At 41.8% G+C, this 26,010-nt stretch overlaps 1 protein-coding gene across 8 annotated transcripts in view; it reads left to right on the top strand.

The window, feature by feature from the left end:
• The window catches only part of DOCK10 (dedicator of cytokinesis 10), a 432,092-nt gene that overhangs the window by 124,055 nt on the left and 282,027 nt on the right, over positions 1-26,010 (top strand). The window contains exon 2 of one of the 8 annotated variants that reach the window (XM_033958685.1): positions 21,302-21,436. The exons of the other annotated variants lie outside the window; for them this stretch is intronic. Within the exon in view, the coding sequence (XP_033814576.1) occupies positions 21,404-21,436 (33 nt within the window). The 5' untranslated portion in view covers positions 21,302-21,403. The remainder of the gene's footprint in view (positions 1-21,301; positions 21,437-26,010) is intronic. 8 annotated transcript variants of the gene reach the window in all.

The raw sequence follows: 26,010 nt of genomic DNA, 5'->3' as shown, positions 1-26,010 counted from the left end.
GATTATACCTTTTGGTGGAACTCTCTGAGTATGTATCATAGATTTGAATCCTATGCATATGAGAAGAGAGTTACATTCCGAACCTGCATGAACTTGAAATACAACAAATCTCCATGGTCATTCTTAGATTCCTATGTACGCTCATCTTCTTAGACACTCCTGTTATCCTTTTCTTCTCTCTTCTCTCTTTCATTTTTCTTTCCTTTTTCTTTACTGCTCTCTCTCATCTTTATCTTATATATCCCTTACATACATTTTTAATAATTGGAGCCTTTGCTCCTATACAGTTAAACATAGATTTATATATTTTATATACAGAAAGCTTTATTTTGTTTCTATGTACTTTAAATGATTCTTGTATCCTTTAAAATACTTAATAAAAATTATTGAACTTAAAAAAAAAAAAAGAATGTAGCTGTTTCACAGTGCAGACCGCACAGTGCCCCCCAGGTCTCCTGGTCAGACAAGTCCCGCCTACTGGACTTTGAATCGGTGGATAGCCAGACAGCCAATTTTGGGTGGGCCTTTGCCTTACCCCCACTCTTTACCCCCCCCCCCCACAACGCTTCACAACTTAGAATATAAGGAGGATCCCCCAATCTCTGTCAGCTAGAGACTTCATCTGAAGGCGGCCCAAACTCCTTGTTGCCAAGTTTGGCAGGCAGTAGCATCGTTCCTGAGCAGCAGAAGTTGTCACCCCACTGCAGAGCACGGTAGAAGGGAATTCTGGCTGCCTTTGGAGGCGGTCTTCATTGGTAATGCTTGGAGATCCCCGCCAGCTACAGCAAGGGACGGGGCTGGTGTTAGACATGCTGGGGCCCAGGTCAGAAAATAAAGGAGGCCTCCTGCCTCCCATCTAATCTCCCTACCAGCCATTATGATCATACGACCCTCACCAAATGCAAAGTGGTTCACAAAAATTGAACTGGAAACCCCCAAGACGTTAAACATGGCATGTACTATCTAATATAATAAAATGGTAGGACGCGCATGCGCACTAAAAAAATCGTGTTCCCTGAGCTGTCGTGTTTTTTTTAGTGCGCATGCACGGGTTGTACGTCACCAATGTTCCTCCTCCACCATGCAACGCAAGCCATGTCCGCCGCCGGCCTCGAGCTACTGGGGGCCGGCGGCGCGAGCCGCCCGGCCGGTGCTGAGGCCCCGCCTCCCGCTTTCGCCCTACACGGCGACGCCAGACCTGGACCTACAAAATGCTGAGGCCCGTCTTCCGACCTACACGGCGCCGCCAGATCCGGCACCACAAAACGGCCCTCACATCCGCGAACATGCTTGCCATGGAAACAGAGGGGATCAGGAGCTAAACATCGATTTTAAAAAACAAACAAACAACAGTGCACAACGACAGAGACACACAGACACTCACAGAAGGACAGGGGGCTAAAGAGACAGATTTAAAAAAATAACAAAACACTAAGGAGAAAGAGAGACACAGGTAAGGAATGCTGCTGGGCAGGGGGAGCAGGGAAGAGGGTCAGGGGGAGAAAAGAAGGAGTGCTGCTGGACAGACAGAGCAGGGAAGAGGAACAGGGGAGCAGGGAAGAGGAACGGGGGAGCAGGTAAGAAGTGCTGCTGGACAGGGGGAGCAGGGAATAATGACTGCGGAGCAGGGAAGAAGCTGGACAGGGGGAGCAGGGAAGAGGGACAGGGGGAGCAGGTAAGGAGTGCTGCTGGACAGGGGTAGGTAGAAGGAAGGGAGAAGGCCTACTGCTGGACAGGTGGAACAGGCAAGGGGTGATGGTTGACAGCCGAGGAAAGAGAGAGACAGAAAGCGGTCAAGAGGAGAGAGAGAAAAAGAAATAAAGACACACACATCTATTCTAGCACCCGTTAATGTAACGGGCTTAAATACTAGTACTGCAATAATAGAGAAATAAAAACAGAAATGCATTTCCTTTACTGCTGAGCAAAATACAAGTACATCTGCTATGCACATTTCCCAAAGCTAGCCTATTCCATTTAATGCATTCAAAATAAAATGCTTTTTATCTATCTTTGTTGTCTGGACATTTTATTTTTCCATCATGTTGGTTTCAGTTTCTCCTTTATACTTTCCTGTTTGTCTTCTGCTAATCTTCAAATGGCTGCTGTCCATTTGTCTTTTCTCCTCTCTCCTGTCTTGTTCCATTCCCTCACAATACCTACCTTTAACATATTGATCGTTCCCTTTTAGCTCTTTCCTCTCTTTTTTTCTTTACTGCCTCTCTATTCACTCATTTTCTCCCTTTTTCTCATTCTTCTCCTTTTTACTTTTCAGCTACTTATCAAATTCTATCTTTCTCACCCACTAGTTCTCCCATTCCCCATCTTACTCCTTCTCCCAGCTTTCCATTATCTTTCATCATCTTCCCATTACCATATATCTACCCCTATATATAATCATTATCCTCCTCTCATTTGTTTCCTGGCCTCTCCCACATAGTTCCATTTCCAGCATCTTCTTCCCTCCTCCCTTCTAGCCTAGTACTTGCTCCCTCCCCCTTCCCCCCCATCTTGCACATTTGTAGCCTAAAATCTCCTTATCCCTTCCTCTCCTCCCCAGCATCTTCCTGTTCCTTCTCTCTTCCCTCCTGCATCTCCCCCATGGTCCAGTATTTCCCCCTATCTCTTCCTTCCCTCCAAATTGTCCAGCTTCTTTTTCCCTACCCCCTCCTGTACATTTCTCTCTCTCTCTCCTTCCTTCATTCCCATGTCCAACTTCTCTGTATCCCATTTTCCACATCTCTCTCTCTCTCTCTTTTCTTTGTGCCTTGGGTCCAACCTCTCTTTCTTCCTCCCTCCCTTTCCCATGCAGCATTTCTCCTTCCCACCCCCCTTGTCTAACAATTCTCCCTCTCTTGCTGTTCTCCTCCCTGTACAGCATCTCTCCCTTTCACCCCAAGTCCAACAATTCTCTCTCCCCCCAACCAAGCACATCTCTCCATTTCACCCCATCCCATCCCACCACATCTCATCTTATATCCAACAATCGTCCTTGTCTCCCCAACTCGTGCAGCATCTCTTCCTCTCACCCCACCCCATGTTTGGCTATTATCCCTCTCTCTTCCCCACACTCAATGAAACATCTCTCCCTCCCTACCCATGCAATTCCTACATGCTGCCTGTGGCTAACTCAGAAACTGCTTCTCTGCTGCATTCCACCCAGACAAAAAACCTGTAATTTGCATTGAGTGGGGGTGGTACATGACAGAGAAGAGGCTTCCAAGTTAAGTGCAGGCAGCATATAGGAATTGCTGCCGCTCCTGGCAATCATTTGACACAAATGCTTGTGAAGGAGGGAAGGAAGGGAGATGCAGGACCACAGGATCCTCCCGGTGCTGTCAAAATTGCAGAGCTGCTAGGTGAGCCTCTGCTCTGTATATCATTAATATGCACTTGTGCTTAGGAGATAATTGAAGCACCAATGGCTATGGTGTTTTGGTTCTTCATAATTTATCAAAGGTTTTTTATTCTAATGATTGGACTTGTTTAAACAAACATTAGAGTTTATGTAAACCAATTTGCTATAAGATGGAAATGAATAAAATTTGACTAAATAGACCAGTGTTTCCCAACTTCTTAGAGGTAAACATAATCATTCTGATTTTCAGAATAGCCACAATAATTATTCATGATATAGATTTGCATACACTGGCCCTCTAACTCTTTAACTGGCTATCTAAATGTAGATACCATTTGCTCACCTACATTTACAGAATATTGTGATTTATGTAGATAAGTACAGGGTGAGGCAAGAAAAAGTAACCACATACAGTTGTTTTTTTTTTTTTTTTTTGGTCATTTTCTCAGAATCTAGCAGGATCTTAGGGTGCATAAAGAGAAGTATGGCCAGTAGTAAAAAGGTATTGATGCCCCTGTAGAAGAGTCTAGTGAGACCTCATTTAGAATATTGTGTACAATTCTGAAGATTGCAACTTCAAAAAGATATAAACAAGATGGAGTTGGTAGAGGAAGGCTACTAAAATGGTTGATGGTCTTCATCATAAGGTGTATGGGGACAGACTTAAAGATCTCAATATGTACAATATACTTTGGAGGAAAGGCGAGAGAGAAGAGATATGTTAAGAGACATTTAAATACCTACGTGACATAAACACGCATGAGGCGAGTCTCATTTGAAAGGAAGCTCCAGAATGAGAGGGCATGGGATGAAGTTATGAGATGATAGGCTCAGGAAATACTTTGTACAGAAAGGGTGGTAGATGCATGAAATAGGCTCCTGGTAGAGGTGGTATAGACAAAGACTGTGTCTGAATTCAAGAAAGCGTGGGACAGGCACGTGTGATCTTTTAGGGAGAGGAGGTGATAGTGGATGCTATGGATGGGCAGACTGGATGGGCCATTTGGCCTTTATCTGCCATCATGTTTCTATGTAACTGCTTTGAATTTCAATGAGAAATTTTATGTACTTATTTAGTTTATATTTTCCTATTAAACAACATTTAATTGTCTTAAACTGACATTTTAGCTTTGGTACCTAGTGATTTTTGCATGTTAAAAATGTTTGAGCTAAAATACAGTAAAATAACATCATTCAAATGATACAATTAACAGTGTGCTCAAAAGTGTCCATCCCTAGCTTTAACAGGCCTTCAGTTGTTTTGGGAAATTCTTAACAGTTTTATCGATCGGTCCCTGTGGCAGCTGTCCTAGATCATCTGCAGCGCCCCCTTAAGGCTGGTGATTGTTCGCAGCTTTCGGTGGGGCTTGTGATAGGCCTCCAACCTTGCACCTCAGATATGATAGTCCCCGGGGTTTAGGTCTGGCAAATTTGGAGGCTGCTGGTCCTTTATTAACAGTAAGCTGGTACCCCATTTTTTATTTCTTCAAATGTGGATAGTTTTACAGTGCAAACATTTTTGAATGTGCAAAAAAATTCAATGAGTGGTTATGCTAAAAAGTCTGTAACTTCACCATGTTTAATGATAATCTCATTCCACTGCTTTTTGTGTGTGGTTACAATCAAAGTGGTTTACATATTTTGTGCAAGTAGTTATTTTGTACCTGAGCAATGAAGTGTTAAATGACTTGCCCAGAGTCACAAGGAGTTACAGTGGGGATCAAACTCACAACTTCAAGGTGCTGAGACAGCTGATCTAACCACTAGGCCACTCCTCCATTTGGCAGCTGCATGCTTGGTGATATTCTATAATTTAGACATGCAACTTGCTTAGCATGTAAATACAAGAGGTCATTCACAGGGGAGGAGCATGGGCAAGTCATAGGTGTGTCTAATGGTTATGCAGAACCAAAAGGAAATTCGCCAGCTTCAACTATTATAAAACATCCCAGTCAAGCTCATCTACAAACCTTAAAAATTTGATCATGTGCCTCCCCTCTTGCTCAAAGCTCACTGGCTACCCATTCTTCATCGTATCACTTACAAAACACTTCTGCTAACATTTAAAACCAGACCTAGTCACATCAAGGTTCATTAGGGGGATGCTCAGGGACACAGACTATACACACAACTCACGTTCAGTATCGTGTGAATGAAGTCAAAGTAAAGGGTGCTCTCAGTGTGAACCACCAGCGATAGGAGTCCAGCTCCAACACTTCACTTCTAGGTAGAGGCGATAAGCCCCCACCTGCACACCATCATAGAGCACCCTAAGTGTGCTGAAAATCAAAGTGAAACTTTCACCAATTAAACCAATAAATCCACAAGTGAATAAATCAATGTAATGTTTGTTGTTGCTAGTTTAGGTTTTTGGCAGTATTGGAGTGTAATTCTTGTGTAACATTTAAAACCAAGCAGTCCAATTCACCCGCATTCATCGACAAACTTCTCATTCCGTATACTCCTTCCCGGAATCTCCGTTCCACCACTCAAAACCTATTTTCTGTCCCTCTCTATTTGTGAACTATTTCTCGATTCTACCCGCAAAACTGTTTTCTCAGTCATTGCCCCCGCGTTATGGAACGCCCTTACGTCAGATCGTAGACAAGAAACATCTCTTGAAAAATTTAAATGCGAACTAAAAACATTCCTTTTTAAAGACGCCTTCTCAGTTTGATTCCATTCACTTAAAGCCCTAACAGCTTCTATGTAGTCGGCGGTACCGAACTGAATCGCTTCTTTTGAAGCGACCCCTATCCTAATGTGTTAAAGTCCCTCCGTTCCTTCCCTCCCTTTAAAGATTTTATTTTTTCATTGTATGTATCGTATTTTCACTCATATACCGCGCACCCGTGTAAAACACGCACACGGGTATAGCGTGCGGGAAACTGTAATTTATGTAAAGAAATTTTTAAATAGCGCGCACACCCGTATACCGCGCATGCCGCCCCGACTCTCCCGTCGCTGCCCGACTCTCCCGTCACTGCCCGACTCTCCTTCTCTGAGAAAGGGCGGGACTGCCGGAAGAGGAAGCAGCGCAGACGCAGGGCTCAGAGAAGGGGCGGGACCGCCGGCAGAGGAAGCAGCAGGACAACGGTAGGCAGCTTCTCCATGATGGGGGGGGGAGGCTGTGGGGGTGCGAGCGGTCTTTCGGGGTGGGGGTGCGAGCGGTCCTGCGGGGTGAATCGGACGTCGGGGGGGAACTATGTAAAAAAAATTTGTACAACGCGCTCACGAATATAACGCGCATGGTTATACTCGGTTTGTAAAATTGTGTATAACGCATGCGTTATATGCGTGAAAATACGGTATGCTCTTACCTTTTCCCATTTTTCCTTTTATTCCAGTAAGTCTACTTGTATTGTCGTCCCACCCACTTTTTACTTTTAAGCTTACATTTTATTTTAACAATTTTCTGTTAATTGTAAACCGTTTAGGTATATCAAAGATTAAATAAACTTGGAAACTTTCCTCTTTGCAAGCATGGACTGCTCCTCCTATAGAAAGCAGAGCTACAAACCCATACAGCAAGAGAGTAAAACTTGACCTGGATCAGCCTGATCATTAGAAATTGAACCAGTTGACCACTCTAATTCAAAGTTTGCTGGGGGAAACCCTTCAAAATCTGGCCTTATGATTCTTTTTTTTTTAATATTCTTTATTCATTTTTAAAACTTACAATAAGTGCAACAGCATATAACATCAATTTATATTTAAATATATCACTTAATATCCTATTAAAATTTAATTCAGATCCCATAACCCTCCCTCCCCCATATACAATGACTCATCAAACATAAGAAGACATATTATAACCCTCCCCTCTCCACATTATTTGCACTTAAAAGAAAACCAAAATAACTCCCATACCCTTCTCCCCCCACCTTGGATGTGCATATTTAAGGGGAAAAAGTGATCAGTTTATTGTTTATTTTCTATTGAGATTTACTGTGCCACCTTTTTTTTTTTTTTTTGAAGCTGCATTTAAGTCCTGAGCCTAACCCGCTTGTAAAACACCCATATCTGTTTGTCACTCCCTCTATAGTAGAGAGTTGCACGGGGACAAAAATCCCGCCCGTCCCCACCAGGATCCTCTCCGTCCCCACCCTTCCCCATCAGGATCCTCTCCGTCCCCACCCATCCCCGCAAGGAATTACCTCCATCCCTGCCCGTCCCCATAAAAAGCGGCAATTACTTCTGACAAGATCATCAATTCCACAGTTTCTTTTGTGTTTGCGCTGCTGTTTTCCTTGTGGAATCTCTTTGGTGGAACCCATTTTTTTGTTTTCTGTTCAGGTAATTAACTTATAAACCCCCTCTTTTACTAAGGCTGACGTGTCCATTATATTATATGGACGAACCCTGCTTCCAAAGCCTTCCATCCCCGTGGGAGTCCCGTTGGCTAGAGGGGGGTCCCCGTGGGATTCCCGCGGGTTAGGGGGGATTCCCACGGGAACCCCATGGGACCCACGGGATTCCCGCAATCCCCATTCCCATGCAGACCTTTGCTCTATAGTCCCCTACCCTATCTACCTCATCATTTCCTTTGTAATTCCCTACCTGAGTAGCATGTATAGATTCACCCTTCTCTCCTGTTTGTCATAATTAGATTGTAAGGTCTTTTGAGCAGGGACTGTCTCTTGCAAGTTTAATGTGCAGCACTGCATGTGCCTGGTAGTGCTATAGAAATAATAAATAGTAGTAGGTGGCACACAGCAAGATTTAAGGATACTGAATATGTATAAGAACATAAGAATTGCCGCTGCTGGGTCAGACCGGTGGTCCATCGTGCCCAGCAGTCTGCTCCCACGGCGGCCCCTAGGTCAAAGACCAGTGCCCTAACTAAGACCAGGCCTAACTGCATACGTTCTGGTTCAGCCGGAACTTGTCTAACTTTGTCTTGAATCCCTGGAGGGTGTTTTCCCCTATAATAGCCTCTGGAAGAGCGTTCCAGTTTTCTACCATTCTCTGGATGAAGAAGAACTTCCTTACGTTTGTACGAAATCTATCCCCTTTTAACTTCAGAGAGTGCCCTCTCATTCTCCCTACATTGGAGAGGGTAAACAACCTGTCTTTATCTACTAAGTCTATTCCCTTCAGTATCTTGAATGTTTCGATCATGTCCCCTCTCAGTCTCCTTTTTTCAAGGGAGAAGAGGCCCAGTTTCTCTAATCTCTCACTGTACGGCAACTCTTCCAACCCCTTAACCATTTTAGTCGCTCTTCTCTGGACCCTTTTGAGTAGTACGGTGTCCTTCTTCATGTACGATGACCAGTGCTGGACGCAGTATTCCAGGTGAGGGCACACCATGGCCCGGTACAGCAGCATGATAACCTTCTCCGATCTGTTTGTGATCCCCTTCTTAATCATTCCTAGCATCCTGTTCACCCTTTTCGCCGCCGCTGCACATTGTGTGAATGGCTTCATCGACCTGTCGACCAGCACTCCTAAATCTCTTTCCGGGGGGGTCTGTCCAAGTAACGCCCCGGACATTCTGTATTCGTGTATAAGATTTTTGTTTCCGACATGTATCACCTTACACTTATCCACATTGAACCTCATTTGCCATGTTGCAGCCCATTTCTCAAGCGTGTTTATGTCACGTTGCTGATCTTCACAATCCTCCTGCATTTTCACTACTCTGAATACTTTAGTATTGTCTGCAAATTTAATCTCCTTACTCGTCGTACCAATTTCCAGATCGTTTATAAATATGTTGAAGAGCACGGGTCCAAGCACCAAACCCTGCAGCACTCTACTGGTGACGCTTTTCCAGTCCGAGTATTGTCCATTTACCCCCACCGCCATCCAGTTTTTAATCCATGTGAGTATTTCACCCTCGATTTTATGGCTTGCAATTTTTCAAAGTAGTCGTTCATGCGGAACCTTGTCGAACGCCTTCTGAAAATCTAGATATACAACGTCGACCGAGTCACCCTTGTCTATCTGCCTGTTTACTCCCTCAAAGAAGTGCAGCAAGTTCGTCAAGCAAGATCTTCCTTTGCGGAAGCCGTGCTGGCTGGTCCTCATCAGATCGTGTCGGTCAAGGTGCTCAATTATGCGGTCCTTTATCAGCACCTCTACCATCTTTCCCGGTACCGAGGTCAGACTCACCGGTCTGTAGTTTCTCGGATCACCCCTCGAACCTTTCTTGAAGATCAGCTTAACATTCACCACCTTCCAGTCTTCTGGAATCCTTCCTGATTTGATCGACAGATTAGCTATTGGTTGTGTATCTCCTGAAAACTCAACTTGCAGTCTGGCTAAGTGATAGGTTTGGGAACCTGTGCTCTAAATTATGAATAAAATGTGATTTTTATTTTTTATTTTTTTTTAAATTTTAAAAAAAGTGTCTTTTAAAAGTTTCTTTTTAAATAGGAAGGGCCACTTTTACAAAGCCACAATAGTGATGCTGCCACAGTAAATGCACTAAAGCCCATAGGAATCGAATGGGCTTCGGTGCTAACCGCATCTTTGTAAAAAGGTCCCTAACATAGTAAATGACAACAGATAAAGACCTGAACCATCCATCTAGCCTGCATTTACATGCAAAGGGAAAGGGAGGGAATATCAATTTGAATTTAGCTGCCTTTTCGTGAGAGGCAAGTTGAAATGCCTTTTTGAAAATTGTTTAGCTAAGTAACCACGGTTCCTTTTTTTTTCTTGCAATATGATTCATACACATTCAGTAGCTGGAGACTTATAGACAGGAAGCATAGGTCGCTTGCTAATTTTCTCTTCCTTTCAGCCCTACTGCTCTTCGTGTCACTAAGGTGTACTTCCCCTTCAAAGGGTGTAGTACTGTGGTTAGTTGTCTGGTGTTACAGAAGCACAAGGGGCTAAGAGAGCAGGGTTGGAAACACCCGCGCCATTTGCTCTTGGGGTGCTCTTGTATACCATGAGCTTTCGAGGGAAGGTTTTCAAGCGAGAGACCAGTTCAGACTTCTGGAAGAAAAGGAGGACTGTCAGGAGAATAAATCGAGGGGAAATTCAAAGGTTAAGTTATGTATGTAGTACTGCTTTTTTTTCTTCTTTTCATCTGAAAACCTGGCTATTCTCAAAAATGTAGTACTTACTCCTTCTCTGGCATACTAAGCCCTCCAAATATTCTTCTCACTTTATCCTTTAACCTTCATTGGAGTTACTTTCTCTCCCAACTCCTGTAAACCGTGCCGAGCTCTACGATTGTGGAGAGGATGCGGTATACAAACCTAGGTTTAGTTTAGTTTAGTATGATGATTTGCATTTTATTGTATGAATCTATTTGGTCTACTTTTAGTTATTATGCATTTTTTTCAGGATTATATATGGCATTTTGTCCTCCACTAAGTGAAATATGAGTTAATAAACCTTAAACCTTAAATTTCTTTTTCTTGAAATCTTAGTACATATCATATTTTTGGCATTCCAAAATTTGACAGTGAATCCAGAACTTAAGCTGAGAATTAACTTTTTTTGAGCCCTTTGGAAAGCTAATGGTGTACCTCAAAGGACGTCAATCATTGCTACATGCATCTGATTTCATAAAACAAATCGTTTCCCTTCACAATTTCAATATTCTGATGGCTTTCCCCATAAGTTTGCCATTTCTGTAATAGTGAAAGCAAAGAATGTAAGTGCACTAGATTAGAACTGTCTTTTAGATTTAACTAAATGGTGCTTCTATATAATACCTACTGTGTAATCTATCAGTTTTTGAGGAAAGGAAAGCATTCAGTGAATCAAAGATAGCCAAAAGATTTATTTGGCTAAAATAAGAGTTTAGCTGGATTAATCTACCCATATTAAATTTGGCTCTTTTAACTCGCTGACTCTGTGTAATTAATATTACAACCTGTACAAATTTAGCTGAGCAAAAACAGGGTCCATCAGAGTTGGCTATTCTTATGTTCTTATAGTCTTTTATTAAGATATGGGGGAAGCTTCTGCTTGCCCTGGATCGGTAGCATGGAATGTTGCTACTCTGGGCTTTAGCCACCGTGAGAACAGGCTACTGGGCTTAATGGACCTTTGGTCTGACCCAGTAAGGCTATTCTTATGTTAATATGTTCCTGAACTGGACTTTCATATTTAGCTCATTAGCATAATATTCAATGCTAACTTCTTAAATTTAGGCAGATAGCTCTATCCATGCAAGCAACAGGTAGAGTTAGGTGGATATTTAGCGACATAGCTGTCAATGTTCAAAAGCTTTGTAAAGATAGCTAGGTAAATTTAACCAACTGCTCAGTGGTTATTAACTGTTATCCTATATAGTATTCTATATTTCTTCTACAGTATGTGTCATATACACTGTATCCTCCTGAAAGATAGTACATGGATCAAAGCTTTGTTGCTGGTATCACTCGAAAGGTGGTATATCTTACTGTGAGTCATGATGAATCCAGTGGTGATTTTTCAGACAATCAAAGAATTATACCCTTTACTGAAATAAAGAAATGTACAAATGTTCTAACTTTTGATACTGGAAGCATTTTACAAGAGCTAGAAAAAATTACCCTAACACATGTTGCCGCAAATTCTATATTAGTTTGAAACCAAATTCCTGTTGAAACCCCTGCTTATGTAAATCTTTCTATCTAGAAATAACTCCACTCATATCATCATTTTTGTATAATGGTGCAGTAAATTCAAAACTCCTAGTCTCTATTTTAGTCTTACCCTAAAAATTTTCATTTTCTCTTTTGTGAATCACAGAATTGAATTATTTTGCATATTCCTTTAAAAGAATTTAAAAAAAATTAATTTGTAAATTATGTTGGTCTAAAGATATATACAAAGGGCTTGCCATGGGAAATAGAGTAAAACATTGAATGACTGACGAGCTGTAGATACAAATATTTTGGAATGGAAGAAAGAGACTGTCACTTTTTTAAGCTTAAGCGGTGTGGTGGAGAGTTGAAACTGCACAGAGGCAATCTTACAAATGTACTTCACACTGTAGTTCAAGTTTAAGTCTTGGCCTATTGATATTTAAAAAGGTTTAGATGAGTAAAGGCCAGACAGATCACTTATTTATAGCTGAAAAAAAGCTACTGTTGATTTGGCAGATGTCCCATTTCCCTTCCCCCTTCCCCACCTTGGTTCCTTACTACATTTGTGGTCCCTATGCTCACTAAACTTCGATCTTTTCAAGAAAGGCTAATCCACTTGCTCTGGGAGAGCATGAGGTTTTTTTAGGACTCGGAAGCCAAGCAGGGATAGGTCTTGCTGGCCCCTGCATAGAGAATCGCCTGGAATAATCAGGAGCTGTGAGCAGTAATGGCAAACCCCTGTAGCATTCTAGCAAGAAAAGTTCATAAGCAGTGGTGGGCTCTTGATCCATTTACCCTCACCATCCACAAATGGACAGAAAGTGTGGATTTCTCAAAAGGTCATCTAAGGTTTGGCACCGTGATGATACAAGTTGACTGCTGTTATAGAATATTAGTGTAAATCCACAGTTGTGTGCTGTCATTAGTAGGAGTAGAATTTGGTAATTTCATAATTGAAGACTCCCCGAAGACCCTACAGTTTCTTGACCCTCCATCCCAGACACCTCCCTTAAAATAGAGGCATTCCCAGAAGCTACTTAGTTCCTGGGGAGCATTACCCCACCTCAAATATATTCTGAAGGATCCCTGAAGAATAAGAGGAGAACCCAAGGAAGAACCCATGAGTTACCAGTCCCTAGGGAGAGAAGGTGTATGTATGACTGATAGGAAGGAGGAAATGATCTGGGAATTTCAGAAGAGGAGTCCAATAGCCCCTTGGAAACAGAGGAAGCAGAGGTGAAAGACAGTATGAAACTAGGCCAATAACCCTGTGATCACCCAAGAGCAAGGGGGAGTAAGTTGAGGAAGAGGGGACCCTTGTAAACATTCCATTTGGGTGGTGACTTTCTCCCTTACACTCCGTGCTCAGGGGATAAGGTAAAGTCTAACCAGCATGAGTGCCACCTTGACATCTCTTTACAAGCGATAATTTTATGGACTGGTTAAGCCCCTACATGACTCGGGGTGAGTTATGGACTCAATTTGCATATAGACTGATTTGTATAATTATCAACCGAGTGTCTGGTGTAAGACTTTTAATTGGAAGTTTGGGATCCAGGAGATTGCATTCCTTTTTCCTGTGAACTACTAAGCAAGTAGATGTTAAACTGGATTCCTTTAAAATGATTTTTTTTTCTCATCCTAATGCACATGATATGAGAAAACTGTGACTCCTTTAGAATCTGTAAAGATGGGTAACCCTCAGGTGGATGAATGCTGGTATTTTGTTTAACCCCTGGTAAATCCATCCTTGCATCGAAGGTGATTTTGAGAGAGAGGATCAAACCAGGTACTGTATTTGCAAGATTGCTTGTAAAGATGATCTACTCAAGGTTCAAATGTTGTGATAGTGATGGGATCATGTAAGAAAATTGGGTGAAATAGCCAATTCTAATCTAATGAAGAGTCAGGAAAGAAAGCATATAACCTGCTGACTGATGTAAATGTTTGTGCTTAACTGTAGGCGGTTAGATGTGCAACTGCTAACATTCTATAACCCAGACACATGAGTGCTAAGCACATCCCTGATCTGTCCATGCTACTCCCATATCCATATCCCCTTGCAGTTGCACATATTGAGGGTCATTAAAAAAAACAAGATGTCTAAGTCTAATTTGGACGATTCCCACTAAACATCCAAAGTCGGAAGCACAGAAACTTCCATTTTCGAAAGCCAAACCGCTAGACATCCCTAAAAAAAAATTTTTTTTTTTGGGGGGGAATCACCTAGTTAGACCTCTTGGCTGACAGGGCATCCAACCCCCAGGATGCCTAACTTTATACCCCAAAGAAACGTCCAAGTTGAAAATTTCTAAATCCAGACCATTTGGACATGAGAGGGGCCAGCATTGTGATGGACTGGTCACACGGACATGCCAAAAGAGCAGTGAGGCTCTGCTATGAACTTCACATAGAGTGCCAGATATATATCTCACCATATACACCTTATAATTTATGCTGTGCCTTCCAAACTCCTCCAAAACTTAATAGACCCACCTGTCTACCATCCAGTAGCCTTCATGGCTACAGGTAGCACCTATATGGCAGTAGAGTAGGGTTATGATGGGTTTTGGCAGCCTCACAATGTCACTATAAATGTATTGGTTAGAAAGAACATAAGAACTTGCCTCCACTGGGTCAGACCGAGGTCCATCTCGCCCAGCGGTCCGCTCCCGCGGCGGCCCATCAGGTCTGCGACCTGTGAAGTGGTTTCTGACCACTTTTATAACCTACCTCAAGTTCTATCTGTACCCCTCTATCCCTTTATCCTCCAGGAACCTATCCAAACCCTTCTTGAACCCCTGTACAGAGTTCTGGCCTATCACTTCCTCCGGAAGCGCGTTCCGGAGCTTATGGGCCTGGGTCCTCCTATGGTTCACTAGCCCATCCATCAGGTTACTTAAGACACCTGTGTGATGCTCTATTAGGCTTTCCTATACCAAATGTTGCTGTTCTAGAGACAGTCTGTTTTATTCAGATTTTTTGGGGGTAGGAGGGGGTCATGTCTTAATGTGTCCAGTGGTCATCTGGTCAGTTTTGGTACCTTTGTGGCACTTGGATGCTTCTAAAATAGGTCTAGCCCAAAACATCTAAGTTCCATCCAGGACATCTTGGAAAAGGTTTGATTATCACAAGATGTCCATGTTAAACCTGCCCAAATCTCACCCAAAACACTGCCATAACAAGTTTCAAGTTTCAAGTTTATTGGTTTTTAATATCCCGATCATAAAACAAATATCTGACCGGTTAACAATAAAATTTGAAATAGAATAGAAAGAATTAATTAATGGTGTATTAGAAAGAAAAAAAAAAGAAAAAAACATATAAAACATGTACGGACAAAACCTGACAGTGAGGATGAGTGGGGAGGAAGGGAAAAGTTACATAATATTAGAAGAAATGAGATAGAGGGAAGGGATATAACACGAGGGGTAAGGGTGCATGGTATAAGAGATATGCGCTGAAGAAAAGGTTACTTTTGAGAAAGAGATCAACAAATGAACCAAGTAAAGATTAAGATTTGGTAAAGGCATCTTGAAATAGATAAGTTTTAAGATTAATCTTAAATTTTGGTAATTGGGTTTCGTCCCGAAGAAATTGAGGGAGAGAATTCCATAATGTGGGGGCAGTTATAGCAAAGTTGGTTTTCCTAGTGTAATAGGATTTTTTTAATGATGGAATGAAAAGCAGTTTTTGATCAGTAGATCTTAAGGAACGAGGGGAACTTTGGGGGATTAATAGTTTATCTAGAAATAAGGGCAGGTGAGAGTGTTTAATTTTAAAAGTGAGCAGTATGATTTTATAAGTTATCCGATGAGTGATTGGGAGCCAATGAGCCTCTTTAAGAAGAGGAGTGACATGTTCGAATTTACCTATTTTATAGATGAGTTTGATTGCGGTATTTTGAATGAGTTGCAGCCATCGAAGTTCTTTTTGGGGGAGTCCATTTAAAAGAGAATTACAGTAGTCTAAGTGGGAGATGACTAAGGAATGAATTAAGGTATTAATCGAGTCAGTAGTTAAAATAAATCTGAGGGAACGAATGATACGTAATTTGAAGAAACAAGTTTTTACGACAGAACTTATATGGTCATGAAAAGTAAGTTCGCTATCTAAGGTGACGCCTAATAATTTTATTTTAGTATCCATACGTATAGGTGTGGATTTGATGTAAATTGTTCCTGGTAGTATTTCAGATTTTTTAATGGGGAGAAGAAGACCACAAGATTTGTCGACGTTGAGTGAGAGTTTGTTAGAGAAGAGCCAATCACTTAAGATGTCCAGTTTAGTATTTAGATCAGTAATATCTGAAGGGTTTGAAGTGTTAATCGGGTAAAGCAGCTGTATATCGTCAGCATAGGCGAAAATAGAGAATCCTAATGATTGTGCAAGAGAGAGAAGAGGGTATAGAAAGATATTGAATAATAGCGGGGATAAGATGGAGCCCTGAGGAACTCCAAAAGTTTGAGTTACAGAAGAAGAAATTTGGTTTGTTGCATAGACTTTGGAGTTACGTTGATGAAAATAGGATATGAACCAGTTGAGAGCGTGACCTGTGATGTTACAGTCTGCTAATCTAGATAAAAGTAAAGAATGGTCAATGGTGTCGAATGCTGCGGATAAATCAAGAGAAATTAGTATGACCGATTTTAAGTGGTCGTGAAAGTAATGTATAGTTGTAATGAGGCCTAGTAATGATAGCTCAGTGGACTGTGAAGTACGAAAGCCTGTCTGATACGGATGTAGGGCATTTGTTTGATCAAAATAATCGGATAATTGGGAATGAACAATTTTTTCGGTAACACACCTCCTAACATGCTCCCTGGAACTCTGGATGCACAGTGGAAGAAATGTACATAAGAACATAAGAATTGCCGCTGCTGGGTCAGACCAGTGGTCCATCATGCCCAGCAGTCCGCTCACACGGCGGCCCTCTGGTCAAAGACCAGCGCCCTAACTGAGACTAGCCCTACCAGTGTACGCTCTTGTTCACTAGGAACTTGTCTAACTTTGTCTTGAATCCCTGGAGGGTGTTTTTCCCCTAAGACAGACTCCGGAAGAGCGTTCTAGTTTTCTACCACTCTCTAGGTGAATAAGAACTTCCTCACATTTATATGGAATCTATCCCCTTTCAACTTTAGAGAGTGCCCTCTCGTTCTTCCTACCTTGGAGAGGGTGAACAACCTGTCCTTATCTACTAAGTCTATCCCATTCAGTACGTTGAATGTTTTGAACATGTCCCCTCTGGACATCCAGGAAAAGAGTTTTGATTATCATCACTCGAATGTTCCGGTGATTAGGAAGTCCAAGTGCCGACTTAGGTGTTTTTGGAACGTTTTAGTTTTTTGACTATGAGCCCTATTGGTTTTGTAAAGGCAATTTGAAGAATCCCAACTAAAAGTCACTATACATATAATTGTTAATTAATGCCAAGTAGCTCCAATTAACATGAATTATAACCAATAATTGGTAGTTAATGCTAAGAGCAGCTAATTATTATATGGAGTTATGCCTGCAACTGACATTAGTTTATTTAACTAGGAAAAAAGATAGCAGGAACTCACTTATTATACCAAACAGTATCTTTCATCGTCAAATGTTTCAGTTTTATTTTCATTGCTTTTAAATGTTGAAATTGCTGGGATATAGGCATCGGAACGGGAGGGGGCCACAGGGGTCATGGCCTGCCTCCCCAAAAATTGGCAATCGGAAGTATGGCTCACCCGACTCCTTCACCTATCATCTCCCCAGCACTTTAATTTAAAATCTTTGGGCAGCCAGCAGCGCTATGAAGCGAGCCTCCTGCCATCTCATTACCCTGGAAGTATTTTTTCTGCAGTGCACTGCCTACATGGGAAGAGGAAGTGCTGCAGAAAGAACGCTTCTTGGAGAGGCTGATGGCAGGAGGCTCACTTCGTTGTGCTGCTAGCTGCCCAAATATTTTAAATTACAGCAGCAGGGAGGTGGTAGATGAGGGAGTTGGGAACTGGGGACAGGATCCAGCTTGGGGGAGGGGCGCTGGGGTTGGGAATCAGGTAAGCACAGATGCTGCATGGGCTGCAGGGAGGGGGGTTGGTAAAGCAAGAAGGACAGATATTGCATGGACTGGGAGGGGTTTGAGAAGGCAGGGACAGACAGATGCTGCATGGACTGGGGGTTAGGAGGGAGGGATAGAGATGGGTGAAGGAAGAGAAAAAGAATTGTTGGACATAAGTGTGTGGAGAGGGAGGGTATTCATGGGGAATACATGAGAAAGGGTATACATGAGAGAGATGGAATACATGGAGAAAGAAAGAAAGAGGAAGAATTGTTGGACATGATAGTGGTGGAGAGGAGGGAGGGAGCAATGCTATACTGGGAGGGAGGAGAGATGACTCAAAGAAGGGAGAATGGAAGGAGGGAAGAGAGAGAGATGTCAGACCACTGGAATGGAATGGAAAGAGGGGAGAGAGATATGCCAGACTGCAGGAAGGAGAGAAGAGAGATGCCAGACTGCAGGAAGGAGAGAAGAGAGATGCCAGACTGCAGGAAAGAGAGAAGAGAGATGCCAGACTGCAGGAAGGAGAGAAGAGAGATGCCAGACTGCAGGAAGGAGAGAAGAGAGATGCCAGACTGCAGGAAGGAGAGATGAGAGATACCAGACAGCAATAAGGAAAGGAGAGAGATGTCAGATTGCGGAAAAGAGAGGTTCAAGATGTTAGACCATGGGAAGAGGGAGGGAAGGAGAGAGAGATGCCAGACCATGGGAGAGGAGAGAGATTCCAGGTTATGGGAAGGTGAGGATAAAGATGCCAGACCATAGGAGGGGGAAATGGGGAAGATAGAGATGTCTGACCATGGGAGAGGCAGAGAAAGGGCTGAGATGGTTCATAAGGTTGGAGGGGAAGGGGAGACAGAGGGAGGAATTGGTGAACAGCAATGAGTGGGGCAGGGAAGAGATAAGAAGATAGATAGATATGGATAGATGGGAATAGGGGAGAAGAAAAAGAGAGGAGATGGTACACATGGAAAGATGGGACGGGAAGGAAAGACATGGAAAAGTAGATAGATTTTGAGAAGAAAATTGAAAAATGTAAGAAAGTTGAATGTTAAAAGTTAATGCTAAAGATGGTTGTAGGGAAGAAAGTGAAGAAAGAGAAAAACAGGAAATGGATAAGAAGGTCCTGGATACACAGTTAAGAGCACAGACAGAAGGAAGCTTTAGCTAAGTTTTTATTATTTTTTATGTATTTCAATGAGTTATGAGTTTTACAACTCCATTGCACTAATTTGGCACTAATTTATGCTTAAAAGTATGGAAGATCTAGCAATGATTGGGTAGTGAGGTGGTTGGGTTTTTTTCTTTCTGTGGTACTCCTCCATGTCTCTGAGCTAATCTTCACGTATGTATAGCATTGTTTAATAGCAATTATAGCATATACAGGGTAGTGGGGGGGGGGGGGGGGTTACTTCAAACAAATACTTTTCACTCCCTATTTGTGATACCAGTGGTATTTTTCCCTGTGCATGTTTTGACCTAGTGATGAGAGCTTTGGCATTTTTTGTAGCTTTGATGTGGAACACATTACCTAGTCAGCTACATCATTAAAAATGCAATTCTTTATGCAGGCATTTTTTAAATGAATAATTGCAGTGGAGAGTGATTGCAGCAGCATTATTTGATGTAAAATGATGTGTTTATAATTGTTAATGTTATTTTTATTTTATGCATGTTTTATTTGGCAGCCTTTAGGATATAAGTGGGATAAAAGTTTTTAAAATAAATAAAGTATTTTTGCATCCTTGATGCCATTGTCTGCCTTTTGGTTAACTATAATGCATGTGGGCTAGTGACTTATTTTAAGGAAATTCCATGCTTTCTCCATAATCTGCACTGTTATGTATAAAGAACTTCTGCTAGCATTTGATCTGAATTGCATAAATGACTTTGGGGCTTTATTGATTTATGTCAGAGTGTACAAGTTTAGTCCCTGAGGCCCTCAAATGGATGAGATTTTCAGAATATCCCTAATGAATATGCATGAACATAGGCATCGGAACGGGGGGGGGGGGACCACAGGGGCTGTGGCCTCCCAATATATTGGCACTGCCTCAGCCCCCTTCCCTCCCTCCCCTGCCAGGCCCTTCACCTGCCGGATCGGGTTTCTTCTGCCGCAGAGTATGGGAGAAGAAAGAAGGAGATGGTACACATGGATAGATGGGAAGGGAAGGCATGGAAAAGTAGATTTTGAGAAGAAAGCAGAAAAATAGAAGAAAGTTGAATGTTAAAAGTTAATGCTAAAGATGAATGTATGGCAGAAAGTGAAGGAGAAAAAAACAGCAAATGGATAAGGTGGCCCTAGATACACAGTTAAGAGCACAGACAGAAGGAAGTGCAGCCAGAGACTGGGAAAGATAATTTGAAAACCAAAATCACCAGACAACAAAGGTAGGGGAAATGATTTTATTTTCCATTTAGTGATTGAATTGTGCCAATTTTGGGATTTTACATCTGCTGTCTATATTTTGCACTGTTAAGGAAAAAATACATTTGTTTCCATTTCTCTGGGGTTGTACTGCATGCAGCGTGTTGAATCTTAGGTTTCGTTTATATATATATATATATATATATATATATATATACATTTGCTGTTTTTTTCTCTTTCACTTTCTGCCATACATTCATCTTTAGCATTAACTTTTAACATTCAACTTTCTTCTATTTTTCTGCTTTCTTCTCAAAATCTACTTTTCCATGCCTTCCCTTCCCATCTATCCATGTGTACCATCTCCTTCTTTCTTCTCCCATATATATATATATATATTAGTACTTTTAGTTTGTGGTCCCTTATTTGCATAGGGGTTATCTGTGTTCTGGTAGGAATGAATGTTAAGAAGCATACTTACAGTGTGTTTTGTGTAGTTTAATTTTGTGGTTAACCATTATGTATTGTTAATAAGATTATATTGTGTGTATATATGAAAAATGAATGGAAAAAAATGGTATTACAAGTAGTACTATTAAGGGGGTGGGGTCTGGGGTGCAGCTTGTGGGCCCACCAAACAAAAAAGCATTCCGCTGCCTATGTGCATGAACCAGATTTGTATACAATGTAGGTAGTATGCATGCATCTCTCTTTCATAGATATTCTTTGGGATATCATGAAACCTACTGTTTGCACACCTTGATATGTGATCATTTTAAATATTTTAAGGCTTCATGCTTAAGATGGTACGTTTAAAAGGCACTCAAAACACTACCATATGTGAAAATGTCACATAATCCGAAGTACAGTCAAGTTGCACAAAATATCTTTGAGAAGGCACACGAACTATAAAACAGAGACATTTTGTCTTAACTCAGAACTGCCCAGTGCAGTGTGTGGTTATGCATGCTAATGGAATCCATTTTGGTACTACTGCCTTACAGATGGGGATTCCTTTCAATCATGAAGAAATACGCAACATGGCTAGTGGTCCCTAAAGTCAACTGTGCAGAGATGGTATACCCTGCTTGTCCTGGATTGGTGGCATGGAATGTTGCTACTATTTGAGTTTTTGCCAGGTACTTGTGACTTGGATTAGCCTCCGTGAAGACAGGATACTGGGCTAGTTGGATCATTAGTCTGACCCAGTAAGGCTATTCTTATGCTTTTATATTCTTCAGAGTACAAACAGTATCAAAGCCAGAAAAAATGCAAGAAGATAAATAGAAATATCTGAATTGTGAAATCTCCTGAGGAAGTAGCAGATTCATTTTGAATTTTGTTAGAGCTTAATTTTTTGTGGTTTCAAAACAGTAGAATGCTATAATGGAATGGCTGCCTCTGGTTTTCCCAGGTCTGCTAAGGTTTCTTCACTATGAAAAGATTGCATTTAAAGGTTTCTTTCTGTGCCACCTTTTCTTCCTTCTCTGAAATCACAGAGGAGGAAACTGCAGATCTTCTCTCCTCTTCTAAACTCTCTAAACTCACTATCTATTTCTCTGATCCCAACCCCCACCATTTTCTGATCATCATCCCTTCTACTGTCATCTCCACTATCTGCCATATCCTCAACCTATTTCTCTCTACTGCGAATGTACCTGACACCTTCAAATATATCATAGTTACGCCACTCCTCAAAAAACCCTTCCTGCCCTTCCAATTATCGCCCCATCTCCCTCCTCCCCTTCTTATCCAAGCTACTTGAATGTTTTGTTCACTGTTGTCTTGACTTTCTTTCATCTTGAGCTATTCTTGACCTGCTCCAATCAGGCTTTCGCCATCTCCAGAATCTGTCCTTGCTAAAGTCTCAAATGACCTGCTTCTGGTCAAATCCAATGGCCTCTACTCCATCCTCATCCTCCTTGATCTATCTGTGGCATTCAACAATGTAGATCACCGCCTACTCATCGATACGCTGTCCTAACTTGGATTCCAGGACTCTGTTATCTCATGGTTTTCTTCCTAGTTTTCCCATCACACCTTTAGCTTATGCTCTGGAAGAACTTCCTCTACTTCCATTTCACTATTGGTCTGCATACCTCAGAGATCTGTCCTAGGACCTCTTCTGTTCACCCTCTGCATTTCCTTTGTGCTCTAATCTCCTCCCATGCCTTCCAGTACCATCTCTAAGCTTATGACTCACAAATTTACCTCTCTATGCCTGAAGTTTCTACGGGAATCCAGACCCAAGTCTCAGCCTGCCTGTCTGACATTATTACCTGGATGTCTTGCTGTCATCTAAACTTAAACATGGCCAAGACTGAACTCCTTATCTTTCTCCTAAACCTGTCTCTCCCCTTTTTCTTTTCCTCTATTTTGGTGGATAATGCTCTCATCCTCTCTGTCTCATCGGCTCACAAACTTGGGTCATCTTTGACTCCTTTCTTTCCTTCATATATCCAACAGATCACCAAAACTTGTCGCTTCTTTCTAAATGATGATGCTAAAATCTGGACTTTCTTTTCTAAGCATGCCGCAAAGACCCTCATCAATGCTCTCATCACCTCTCGCCTAGATTACTGCAACTTGCTTCTCATTGGTCTGCTGTAAAACCATCTTTTTCCCCTCTAATCCATTTAGAATTCTGCTGCACACCTTATATTCTGCCAGTGTCATTATGCTCACGTTACCCCTCTCCTGAAGTCGCTTCATTGGCTCCATGTCTACTACCACATATAGTTCAAATTTCTCTTACTAACATACAAGTTTATTCACCCTGCAGCTCCTTAATATCTCTCCTCTCTCCCTATACTCCATCCCAGGAACTCCTTTTGTCAGGCTTGTCTGTACCCTTCTCTTCTTCTGCCAACTCTGAATCTGTCCCTTTTGTCTTGCTGCACCATATACCTGGAGCAACCTGCCTGACTTGGTACATCAGGCTCCATCTCTGGTGGTATTCAAATCCAGGCTGAAAGCCCATTTTTTAAAAGCTGCATTTAAGTCCTAACCCTGCCAACTTGTAAACCATCTTATTTGTTTGTCATTCCTTCTGTAGTCCTCTACCCTCTCCATCTGTCATCATTAGATTGTAAGCTCTTCTGAGCATGTACCGTCTCGTGCATATTTAATGTACAGTGCTGTGTACATCTGGTAGCACTATAGAAATAATAAATTGTAGTAGTAATAGTAGTATATGGTGGTTTGGTCTTTGTTTATTTACTTTGATTGTAATGTTTGTATTTAGCACTGTCCTATCAAGTTTATGGAGTTTCTTTTAAATTATGTATTTGTTTTATTGTTGTAAACCATTTTGAACTGAAGGTATTGGTGTTACTCAATTGGTGCTACTCGTATATCAAATCTTAATAAACCGTAACTGTCAATTGTAAAATTTACAAATAAATAACATGCATTTATGCATATTAGTAGAATTGCTAATTTAGAGCCCTGTTTACTAAAGTGTAGAAGGATTTTGCAGTTTCTATACAATAATTCTTGAAGATATTCCCATAAGTTTTCCGTTCAATAAATTTAGAGGAAATGTCATTAAAGCATGCTAACTGTCTTGCAGATAATGGAATGTATTTAGCTACATCTATCCGAGTGGCATTAACTGTACCATGTTAATTGTTAATGCATGGTAACTCCCTTTCTGTTCTCTAAGTCATTTTGTACTCAGTCTATCCCTGTTCCATATAGCTATTAACATGACAGATGATGCACATTAACTACTAAGACATCACATTAATAGTTAATACAGCCAATACATTAACAGACCACATTAATTGCTGCATTAACAACTAACACAGATGAGTAAATAGACCCTGCAAGCCCTCATTAATTAAAAAGTTTTACATGAATAAAAGTCCTGTTTAAATAAGCTTTTTAACAGGATATTTCTATTTCTGTGAACAACGCCCTCATCCTCCTTGTCATCTTGGATCATAAACTTGAGGTAATCTTTGACTCATCTCTCTCCTTCTCTTCACATATTCAACAGACTGCCAAAACCTGTTGTCTCTTTCTCTACAATATCAGTAAAATCAGGCCCTTCCTTTCTGAGCGTAATGCCAAGACCCTCATACATATCTTATCACCTCTTGCCTAGACTACTGCAACCTGCTTCTCACTGGCCTTCCACTAAACCATCACTCCTCCCTTCAATGTGTTCAGAACTCTGCTCATATTCCATCAATGTCACTTTGCCCACATTACCCCTCTCTTCAAGTCACTTCATTGGCTCCATATTTCCGCATACAGTTCAAACTCCTCTTACTGACACAGTTGTATACGTTCCACAGCTCCTCAGTATCTCTTCTCTCTTGTCTCCCCTGGGCACTCCATCTCTCTTATCTGTACCCTTCTCCTCTACAGCCAAATGCAGACTCTGTCCCATGTACTTGAATGCACCATATGCCTGGAACAAACTGCCTGACTCTATATATGTCAGGCTCCATCTCTGGCAGTATTCAAACCCAGACTCAAGAACATAAGAACTGCCATCTCCGGATCAGACCCATGGTCCATCGAGTCCGGCGATCCGCACACGCGGAGGCCCAGTCAGGTATACACCTGATGTAGTTTTACCACCCATATCCCTCTATGCCTCTCATAAGGAGATGTGCATCTAATTTGCCTTTGAATCCTAGCACAGTGGATTCCTTAATAACCTCCTGTGGAAGAGCATTCCAGGCGTTCACCACTCGCTGCGTAAAGCAGAACCTCCTGACATTTGTCCTGGACTTGTCCCCCCTTAGCTTTAAACCATGTCCTCTTGTCCGTGTCACGTTGGACAGTGTAAATAATTTGTTTTTCTGCTCTATTTTATCGATGTCTTTCAGTATTTTGAACGTCTCTATCATGTCCCCTCGCAGCCTCCTCTTCTCAAGGGAGAACAGTCCTAGTTTCTTGAGTCGTTCCTCATATTCCAAGTTCTCCATACCTCTTATTAGCTTCGTTGCTCGTCTCTGCACCCTCTCCAGCAGTTTTATATCCCTCTTTAGTTTGGGAGACCAATGTTGGACACAGTATTCCAAGTGTGGTCTGACCATTGCTCTATAAAGCGGCATTATGACTTTCTCCGATCTGCTCATGATTCCTTTCTTTATCATTCCTAACATTCTGTTCGCTTTCTTTGCCGCTGCCGCGCATTGTGCCGACGGCTTCAGGGTCCTATCTATCAGTACACCCAGGTCCCTTTCTTGTTCGCTCTTACCCAGAGTTGCTCCTGACATTCTATACTCGTGTTCCTTATTCTTACTGCCTAAATGCATTACTTTGCATTTCTCCACATTGAACTTCATCTGCCATTGCTCTGCCCATTTCTCTAACTGATACAAGTCGCTCTGGAGTTCTTCGCTATCTTTCTGCGTTCTGATTGTCCGGCATAGCTTTGTGTCGTCTGCAAACTTAATGATCTCACTGGATATTCCGTCTTCAAGGTCATTGATATAAATGTTAAATAGGATCGGCCCAAGTACCGAGCCCTGGGGCACACCACTAGTCACTTTCTCCCAGTCTGAGAACTTCCCATTTATGCCCACTCTCTGCTTCCTGTTTTCCAGCCATTTGCCTATCCACCTGTGTATATCTCAAAGCCTACCTCCCCTAGGAGGGGCCTTAGGCACCTGGGCCAACTGTAGTCTTTGGCCTCCTCAGTGCATTCTGGGATGCACTGAGAGTGGCATAAGACTTCAATTGGCCATATACCTTA

This window comes from Geotrypetes seraphini, chromosome 9 (genome assembly GCF_902459505.1).
Source record: "Geotrypetes seraphini chromosome 9, aGeoSer1.1, whole genome shotgun sequence".
Classification (NCBI taxonomy): domain Eukaryota; kingdom Metazoa; phylum Chordata; class Amphibia; order Gymnophiona; family Dermophiidae; genus Geotrypetes; species Geotrypetes seraphini.
Note: the sequence above shows the minus strand (reverse complement) of the source record. Positions and strands in the feature narration are given on the sequence as shown.